The sequence below is a fragment of the Nannospalax galili genome, unplaced genomic scaffold, assembly GCF_000622305.1.
Source record: "Nannospalax galili isolate Female #2095 unplaced genomic scaffold, S.galili_v1.0 scaffold777, whole genome shotgun sequence".
NCBI classification, from domain to species: domain Eukaryota; kingdom Metazoa; phylum Chordata; class Mammalia; order Rodentia; family Spalacidae; genus Nannospalax; species Nannospalax galili.
Window position 1 is genome coordinate 3923176 of NW_008341810.1, and position 10437 is coordinate 3933612.

The window sequence follows — 10437 nt, forward strand, 5'->3', positions numbered from 1 at the left end:
TGCAGAGGCCAAATAAAATCCTCTTGCTTGTTGCATCTCCTGGTTTGAGGACTGAGTTATTGGGGTGCGGCCTCCCATGAACATTGGGTACCCCAGACTGGGGGTCCAACAGAAACTTGGTGTAACCTTCACGGGCCACCATGGAGAAGTCCTATGACTTGGAGAAGACGCCAAAGAGACCACAGTGGAGGTTCTATGCACAGTGGGGTCAGGGAGTTTGTGTGTGCAGTGTATGTGTAAGCATGTGCATCATAAATATACACAACCTGAACACGTGCTTTTGCATATATTCAAAGTGCTACCAATTGTAGATCTTTTCCTTTCCCAGATACTGTGGCTGACCTGGACAGTGTCCATTTTCCTTGTAGCTCTCTTCTCGCCTGCTATGCGCCATCGACAGCCTCCCTACTTCTCACTTTATGTTGCTTTCTGCAAATAGGAGACACACACAGAAGAAAGGTGTGTGAGTGAAGGTGGAGGGGAGGTTGGAGTATTTACCCTCCAGCCACAGTAAACCATTTTGGGAGCATGCCATCTCAACAGCACTCACTCCTCCTGTTGAGTGTGGGATTTCTTTCCATCTGTGTGTGTGTGTGTGTGCGTGTGTGTGTGTGTGTGTGTGTGTTCTGTATAATTTCTTTTCTACTCACAGCTTCTGATCTGAGAGTTTATCACGGTTGCCTGAGACCGCTCCTAAAGATGAAAACTCCCCTCTGTGAAATGTCCCTCATTGTTCCACTTGATCATGTTTTCTGATTCCAGCCAAGATCCTGCATGTCACACAAGTGACATCATTTGATTCTTACTGTGCCCAGATGAGCTATATGTTATTTCCCCAAAAGCTTAGAGCTGTTGCCCAAAGGTACCTAATTGATATATGGGAAGGTAGGGTATAGAGGCAGGTCCCTTTGACTCAGCCCCACAGCCCCTCTGTCTGAACTGCAATGGATTGCCCCAGGTTCCCATCTCTGGGGGCACAGAGGCCCCCTCTTCATAGAACCTCCTTGACTCTTTTGGAATGAAATCCATAATTATTGTGATCAATCTAAACAGTTAATTTTTGTTTTTTGTTTTTTTGAGACTATCTCATGTAGTACATGTTGGCCTTGAACACAATATGTAGCTGAGAATGACCTTGAACTCTTGATCCTCTTGCCTCTTCCTCCCGAGTGCTGGGATTACAGACATGTACCACCACACCCAGTTTATTGGTGTTCAAACCTAGTGCTTTGCGTATGGTAGGCAAGCATTCTACCAGCTGAGCTGCATCCCCAGCCCCTAAACAGCTAATTTCAAATTAAAGAAATAATTAAAAATGCAAGGAGAGCTTCCTCTAATAGTCTGTGCTTCTCTCATAGCACCCTGCACTGTCACTCTGTGGATGTTTGGTTTCAGGCACTTCTTAAAAAGCTGAGTCTGCTTAGTTTCTGCTGCTATCAACCCTGTACTCCTCCAGAGCCATCTGGGATGGAAGGGGGTTAACTCAGAACAAAGAAACACTAGCAGTGTGTGCATGCTGAGCTGGTTATAATATGCATGTACTGATTCCTTTTTTTCCTTTGGTCTTTTTTACATAAGGTCTCTTTGTAGCCCCAGCTGGCCTGGAATTCACTGCTTAGGGCAGGCTAGTCTTGATCTCACAGAGATCTGCCTGCCTCTTCTCCTGAGTGCTAGGATTAAAGGTATGCACCCACCTCACCCAGCAATGCCGATTCCTTTTTACCTCATGGAGTACATAGAGTAGATATGAATGCTGGGCGTGGTGGTGCATGCCTTTAATCCCAGCACTCGGGAGGCTGAGGCAGGTGGATATCTGTGAATTTGAGGCCAGCCTGGTCTACAAAGTGAGTTCCAGGCCAGCTGGGGCTACTGGGAGACCCTGTCTCACCCCCCCCCCAAAAAAAAACACAATATGAAAGTGTCCCTGTCCATCCTTCTTGTCCCTGTCAGCTTCTTGATTTGAGACTCCACACTCAGCCTCCCTCTGTCTCTACGTGGCCTTCTCTGTAACCTCTATGTTGCCTGCCCATGTCCTCCTCTTCTAAGGATACTAGAATTGAGCTTAGGGCCAGCCTAACCTCTACCATAACTCACCTTTTTTTTTTTTTTTTTTTTTGAGACAGTGTCTCCCTATAGTGGGGCTGGGTTAGAACTCACATTATAGAGCAGGCTGGCCTTGAACTCACAGAGATCCCCTGCCTCTGCCTCTGCCTCCTGAGTGCTGGGATTAAAGGCGTGCTCCACCATGCCTGGCCCATATCTCATCTTGATGCTCAACTGGACATTTCTGCAAAGACTGGCTTCTAGGAAGGTAATGTTGTGAGGTTCCAGGTGGTCAGGAATTTTGGGGGACACATTCTGCCCAGCATATGTAGAGCTGTCCTTTGCAGTGGCCTTCTTTATCTCAAAGTTTCTATTCCGGTCACTTTCACACATGCATCCTTTTCTTCTGCCCTTCTCCCCAGTTCTCCTGCTAGTGAAGTATTACAGGCAGGAAGAAGGGACAGGGCACGTTTTCAAGATCTGATGCAAGTCCTTCTGGAATGTTCATGTCTGCAGGGTTAGTTTTGTTTTGTTTGTAGACACCAAGGCCTCCTGAATACCAGGCAATCACTCAACCACTGAGCATATACCAGCCTCCAAGGCAGTATACTGGCTTCCCAGGTCAGACTTCTCCCTGGCACATCAAATGTGCTTAGTAAAGGTCAGGAATGGTGGCATATGCATGTAATCCCGGCACTCCAGAACCAGAGGCAAATTCAAGGCCAGACTGGACTATATAATTCTAATCTGGAGAGGGCTACAGAATAAGACTTTGTCTCTAAAAACAAAACAAAAGCTCAGTAACTTTCAGTAGCTCCTAAGATGTCATTAGTTCCAGGGTGTGTGGCTTCATAGCATTGTCCTTGTTTTTCAAAGATCCCAGGATGCTCGGTAGTCCCTTTCTATCCCATGCCTTCCCAGCCAAGTTTCCATCGTTGTCTTTTCAGAGCTGGGAGGATTCTGGCATCACTCTTGATAATGAAAGCAGAGAGAGGACATCTAGGGGGCTTCCTGGCCAATTCAGGGCATCAGGGTCCAGATTCTTAGTGCAGAGGCCCCAGGGGGAATACTATTGCTGGATTTCCTTCTTATTGATGGTCTCCCTTAATGGGTTCCCCTTAAAAAGAAATGGTCTGTGTGTTCAGTTTGGGGTAGCAAGGCAAAGGCTGCTGGAGACATCAGGTTCTACCACAAGGACGGGGAGGATAGGGGAAGGCCAGCAGGCAGAACTACCTGTGCAGAGAATGCAGGGCAAGGTTTGGTTCTCTTATTTTGCACTTTTTGAGGTAGGGTCTTCCTATAGCCCCAGCTGGCCTGGAACTTGCTACATAGACCAAGCTGGACTTGAACTCATAGTGATCCACCTGCCTCTGCCTCTCGAGTACTGGATTAAAGGCATGCACCACCACACCTGGAAAATTTTGGTTCTTGACTGGACAAGGGCACCACAGTGATGGATACAGGCCTCCAACACGGTGATTGCAGCATTAGTCAACATTCTTGGTTGTGAGTGACAGGACCAAGCTCATCTCCAGCTGGCTTACGGACACCAGTCACCAGAAGATACAGATGATGGTAAGGCATCCTCTACAAAATGGTTCTCTGGCTTCGTTTGTTTTCCTGGAAGGAAATTTAGGGATTGGGGCTTTCAAAGGACACTGGGATGAGACTTCCTGATGCTTGTAGGAGTTCACTAGTTTGTCCAGAGCCTCTGTGGGGGGAAGTCACTGCATTCACTGAGTCTTAGCAGCATTAGGATAAAACTGAGTGATGGGCTAGCTGGTCAATGTCCATCCCAGTGCTCAGACCTAGTTTCAGTTCTGTCTCTGGTTTCCTTCAGTATCCCAAGGCAAGAGCAGCAAATGCTCTTAACTACTGAGCCATCTCTTCAGCCCCTGTAATCAAGTCTTTAAAAGAAACCCAAATCTATAGAGATACTACTTTTTAAAAGTATTCTTAATAAATGCTAGTATGAGTGGATAGTTAAGTTTTGATATAGAATTCCTCAAAGTATTATCATGCATAGATCCAGAAACTTTCCTGCCTCTCAAAAGATGTAGCGGTGCAGATAATGTTCTTTGGGGACTCATGGTAGACAGGGTGAGAATGGGCACTGCTATATCAAACACACAGATGGTCCACAGGAGGAGGTGCAGAATGTGAGTGAAATATTATATCATAGGAATAATATTTCTAAACTAGTGCACGATAGGAATGTGTCCTGATAAGTTGATATGTGTGTCATCAATTTTTAGATTTATAAGGACACGCTTGACTGTTTCATCGACAGTCCTGTGTTGTGTGCATCTTAATTACATAGCCATGCATGGCGGACTGAGTCTTCCCGCTCTGTTACTCTCTTCCAAAATGATTTTAGCTAGTTATTTGCCTTTCCCTATATATTTCATAATAATGTTTTGTATATCTGGCTGAGATTTTGATAGAACTTGCACACAATCTGCACTAAGCCTGGGAAGAATTGACATCTTCCCTATGTTTAATCTTCCACTAATGAACACTCATACGTCTTCATTTATTTACATCTTGATTTTCTCAGCAGCATTTTGTAGTTTTCTGCACTTGTATATGTTAGACTCATCCATGCTTCATTTGTTTGAGAATTCTAAGTAGTATTCTAATTTTAATGTTTATATGACCATTGCTAGTGTACAGAAACCTGATTTTTGGATATTTGTCTCACATCTTGCAACCTTGCCAAAGTCAATTTAAACCGGAAGTAATAAAAATTGCACTTTGAGCTGGGCGTGGTGGTGCACGCCTTTAATCCCAGCACTTGGGAGGCAGAGGCAGGTGGATCTCTGTGAGTTCAAGGCCAGCCTGGTCTACATAGTGAGTTCCAGGCCAGCTGGGGCTACAGGGTGACCCTGTCTCAAAAATACAAAAAAAAAAAAAAAAAAAAAAAAAAAAAAAAATTGTACTTTGGAATTTTCTACGTAGACAAGCATTGACTTATTGATATACAAATATCAGTGGGCATGCTATTATGTGACAGAAGGGTTCAAGAGTTAGATGTGCTCCAGGGATGGCGATGTACATACCTATAATCCCAGTATTTGGGAGATGGCAGGGTGAAGACCAAAAGTTCAAGCTATGTAGGGAGTTGGAGGCCAGCCTGGGCTACATGAGACATCGGTTCAACAAAAAAGAAAACAGAGTCCAAATGGCACTATGACTTTGTAACAGGTAGAGCTGCTCAGCACTCTCAGCTGTCTTAGCTCGTTTCGCTGTTATTTCAGCTCTCTGTTGTTCTTTCGGTCCCCCAAATTAACCATCTTGTTATATGCTTATGAAATAAAGGCACTTACAGGTGCTGAGGCGAAGGCTCTTGGCACAGGTCCAACAAACAGCCACACCCAAAGGGAGCCATTTGGGAGCAGTTCTAGTCGCACCAGGACTGGTTTTGGAGGCGTAGGTCCTCCCAGTCGCACGGTGACGCTGTGGTCCCACGCGCCGACGCGGCGCTCTTTCTCCGCCTGGGTGGTTGGGGCTGAGGCTTTTGGGTCGTGGGCGGAAAGATGGCGGCGCCCACTCTCGAGCCCGTGGAGGAGGAAGGGTGCGCTGGGCGCACGGCGACCTCCGGGGTGGAGGCAGCGCTTCCCTCGGATCCCGCTGCTCTCGCCCCGCTGTGCCCGCACGGTGGGTCGGCGTCTGCGCTCAGCCTAGTGGGCTGGCGCCAAAGATGCGGGTTGGCCTGGATGCTCTGGGCTTTGGGGACCTTTCTCTGCAAGAGATTTTTCTCTTTTCATCCCCACCTGTGTGATGGCTGAAAACGTCCCCTCTTCAGAACGTGTTTTTCACCTTATTTGATGAACCCCCAGAGAATTGCTGACTGTTGTAGTTTCGGGGGAGGGGATAGGGGCTGGCAGCACCAAGAGTGCATGCTGCTGAAGAATTCACGTGGACAAGTTCTTGGGGAATTTCATTTGTTGACGAACGACACGCATACATCTGTATCTCTCTATATCTACAGCTATATGTGGTATAGAGAGATATAGATATATCTCATATATAACGTATGTTAGAAGGAGAAAAGAATTCGTGCCTGGAAACCAGACTCACTTTTCCTCCAACTTGAGGACAGAGTAATGGCAAAGCGCTCAGTTCTCTTGAGTTCTTTGTTTTATTCTCTGGACCCAGGTTTGTGACTCTCATAACGTAGACAGCAACTATATAGACAACAGCGTTTTATTTCTGGACGGACCAGTTTTCAAAATTATCTCTGAGTAGTCACTGATGGAATGCTGGTACTGAGGGGAGAAAAACTGATCAAAGAGAGTATTGTTATAAATTATTCATGAAACCTAAACAAGTTTTATTTGAGGTAGTGAAAGCAAGTTACTTGATGCAGACTTCTGTTTGACATGCTTTTTTCCTGTTCTGAAACTAGGGCCCACTCTTCTGTTTGTAAAAGTGAGCCAAGGGAAGGAAGAAGCACGGAGATTTTATGCCTGCTCAGCCTGTAGAGATAGAAAAGATTGTAATTTTTTTCAATGGGAAGATGAAAAGGTATGATGACTTTTTGGTCAGTTTTATTGAGAATGTCTAAGAAACACAGTTTAAACATTATATGAAATATCTACTTATTTAAATAAATTGATATGCAGGATTTAAAAGAATTTTTTGTTATTCCTTTGTTTTTATTTTTGAGACCTGGTCTCCCTATAGCCTCAGGTGGTCTGGAACTGTCTTAAGTAGACCAGGCTGGCCCCCAACTCACAGAGATCTGCCTTGCCTCTGCCTCCTGAGTACAAGGATTAAAGGCATGTGCCACCAAGCCCAGCAAGATTTATTTTTTACTTTTAATTGTGTGTATACATGTGTGCCTGTATGTGCACACAAATGCAAGTGCCCAAAGAAACCAGAAGAGTACATCAAGTAATAGGTTGTGAGCTGCTGCCTGTTGTGGGTGCTGGAAACTTAATTTGGGTTCTCTGCAAGAGCAGTACATGCCCTCAACTGCTGAGCCATCTCTCTAGCCCTGAGATTACTATATTAAGAGAAATGAAGATTTTTTTTAAAAAAAATTCTGGAGACTGAAGTTAATATTTAACTGTTAACTTTGATTACTGATGTCTTCCTGTGTCAAAAAAAAAAAATTAGTCCCGTATAAGATTTGATATGTTAGTGTTGGTGGCTAAGCTGTGGCTTCTACTTTTGTAAGAAGAACACTGTAAAATAGCAGATTTTGTCTCAGGAAGTTCTGGAGACTGGAAAGTCCAAGATAAGAGTCAGAGGGAGTGGTATGTACCACCCTTCTGATGATGAATTTATTTATTTATTTTTTAACAAAAAGACATTTCTTTTTTCTTAAAAAAAAAATTATTTAATGCCGGGCATGGTGGCGCATGCCTTTAATCCCAGCACTAGGGAGGCAGAGGCAGGCAGATCTCTGTGAGTTCAAGGCCAGCCTGGTCTACATAGTGAGTTCCAGGTCAGCTGGGACTACAGGGGGACCCTGTCTCAAAAAGGCCAAAAAAAAAAATTATTTAATAACCACATAGAAGAAGCATCTCATTACAACAGCATTGACATATTCAGTAACAATTTCCTGAGATAAGATGCTTCTCTTTCAAAATTAGCTGTAAATTTTGAGGTTTACAGTTGAACTAATACAGTTATACAATATTGTACTCCATGTAAACCCTATAAGACATAAAATTAAATGAGGTTTTAAACTTTAAAAAAGATCTCCATTTCATTTTAAAATTGTTTGCACATGTGTTTCTAATCTCTATATATCTGATTAGATAATAAATAAATTTAAAATGAGGTTTGTACTATCTTTCAGTTGTCAGAAGCTAGACTTGCTGCACGAGAAGCTTATAACCAAAGATGTCAGCCCCCCCTATCCCGAACACAGTGTGTACAAAGGTACTGATGTGATGTGATTTTTCTTTATTATTTCAGTAGTGATGTGCTTTTTTATGTTCCTTTAAGTTTACTTTGTTTATTGTTAACATAAAGCTTGCCATTTAACAATTTGTGTTGTACCACCATTACCACTGTTTGCTAAGCCTCAGTCAGAAGTTCTGTCACCATTAAGTAATAACTCCTCATTCTACCGCCCTCAAACCTCGGTGACCTCTCAGTTACTTTCTCTTGCATGACTCTAGCTATTCTAGATACCTGATATGAAGAGCCTCATATAATATTGTTATTATGTCTGTGATTTGTTAAATTTAATATATCCAAGGCACATCCATATTGTAGCATGCAACAGAATTTTCTTTCTTTTTAGATTGAGTAACATTTCATTTTATGCATGTGCCGCATTTTGAAAATTCCTTTTTCTGTGATGGACACCAGGCTTGCTCTTGTTTCCACCTTTTGGCCATGAACACTGGCATACAAACACCTGTTTATTTATTGCTAATTTTTTTTAATGGAAAATCTCCTAGTTTCCCTCCCCACCTCCCTTCCTCTCTCCCTCCCTCCCTTCCTTCCTTTCTTTTTTTATTCCTGTAGCCCCAGCTGGCTTGGAACTCACAGTGGTGTAGACCAGGCTGGCCTTGAACTCACAGAGATCCACCCGAGGGGTGGGATTATGCCAGCCAGCACAAACACCTGTTTAAATCTGCTTTCAATTCTTTCAGGTAGATACCTAGGAGGGCTTTGCTTGGTCATATGGTAACTCTTTTTAGGGTTTTGGGGGCCTGCTAAATTTTTCCACAGTGACTGTACCATTTTAATATTATCAGCAATGGATAGTTTCTTTATATTCCTGCCAACTCTCTGTGTGTGTGTGTGTGTGTGTGTGTGTGTGTGTGTGTGTGTTAGTGAGGATCAAACATCACAGGTTTTTGTGCATGCTAGGCAAGCACTGTATCACTGAGCTACATCTTCAACCATATTTTTAAAAATCTGTGTGTGTGTGTGTGTGTGTGTGTGTGTGTGTGTATTTGTGAGAGAGTGGGTGCACCACAGTGTGTCATTTGAGGTCAGAGGACCACCTCACATGTTCACAGTTCTTCATCTTCCACCATGTAGTGGGTTCTCTTGTTGACAGCGGTGAATGCCAGGCTAGCAGCCCACGAGCATCCAGGGATTCTCCTTTCTCCACCTCCCATCTTCCTGTAGGGACAATGGAATTACACCCACATGAGCTACTGTGTCCAGCTTTGTGTGAGTTTTGGGGATTTGAACTCAGGCCATCAGGCTTTCATAGCAGTCACTTCCCTCACTAAGCCATACCCCCATCCCACATACTATTTTTCGAGTACAGTCATCCTAGTAGTGGGGAAGTGGCACGTTATAGCTTTTGTTTGTTTCTCTAATTAGTGATGATTCTGGCCATCATTTCACGTGTGCTTTGGCAGTCGTGATTTCTTTGGAGAAATATCTATTCAAGTTCTTTTGCCCATATTTAATTGCTTTCTGTGACTTTCTGTTGTCAAGTCATAGTTCTTTATGTGTTCTGGATATTATACCTGTCAGATGATGTGATATCCAAGCATTTTCTCCCAATCTGTAGGTTGTCTTTTTTACTTCCTAAATAATGTCCTTTCATGTGTAACAGGCTTGATGTTTTTATAAAGTCCAATTTATCTAATTTTTCTTTTGTGGCATGTGCATTTGTTATCATAGCCAAGAATCCATTGCCAAATCCAGTGTCATGAAGATTTACTATAATGCTTTTGCTTTTATTTTTACAGTGGTGGGGGTGGAAACCCAGATCATGTACATGCTAGGCAGGTTCTCTGCTGCAGAGCTATATCACTAGCCCTTGGTTTTAGGAGACAGGGCCTCACTGTATAGCTCAGGCTGGCTCATAATCCTTGTGGTTCTACCTTCCCAGTGTTGGGATTATAGATTTTTTTACCACCATGCCTAATTCTGATATTTCTTCCTTGAAGTTCTAAACAAAAAGAAACCTTTTTAAAACTATAAACATGTTTTTAAAACTCAGTGTGATGGTTTGAATGAAAATATCCCCCATAGCCTCCAACTATTTGGACATTTTGTCCCCAGATGGTAGCTCTGTTTTGAGAGGTTTTAGAAGGTGTTGGAGAAGCACGTCACTGGGGGTGGGCTTAGACAGTTCTTAAGCCTTGCAGGATCTCCAGTTGCTCTTTGTTTCCTGTGCCTGCTGGAAGATGTAGAGCTTAGCTTCTGCTCCTCCTCTCCAGCCACCTCCAGCCACCATGCCTCCCTGCCAAGAGGGACTGTAATTCCCCTGGAACCGTAAGCTCAAATAAACTCTTCCTTCTATAAACTGCTTTGGTCAGTGTTTCTATCACAGCAACAGAAAAGTGACTAATACACTCAGCTTTGCTAAAAATGTTCTATTAGAATTGAAGCATAGATTTCATTCTTCAGCAAATCTGTGAAAAGAATTCATTTCTGTCCTGTCTTTTTAAATTTAATTCTTCAGCA

The 10437-nt window shown here is 43.4% G+C and overlaps 1 protein-coding gene across 1 annotated transcript in view; it reads left to right on the forward strand.

The window, feature by feature from the left end:
- Positions 1-5533: 5533 nt before the first annotated feature.
- Zcchc4 (zinc finger CCHC-type containing 4) overlaps positions 5534-10437 on the forward strand; it is a 46525-nt gene continuing 41621 nt past the window's right edge. Inside the window, exons 1-3 of the mRNA XM_008837335.3 lie at positions 5534-5700; positions 6452-6570; positions 7853-7935. Of these exons, the coding sequence (XP_008835557.1) occupies positions 5580-5700; positions 6452-6570; positions 7853-7935 (323 nt within the window). The 5' untranslated portion in view covers positions 5534-5579. The remainder of the gene's footprint in view (positions 5701-6451; positions 6571-7852; positions 7936-10437) is intronic.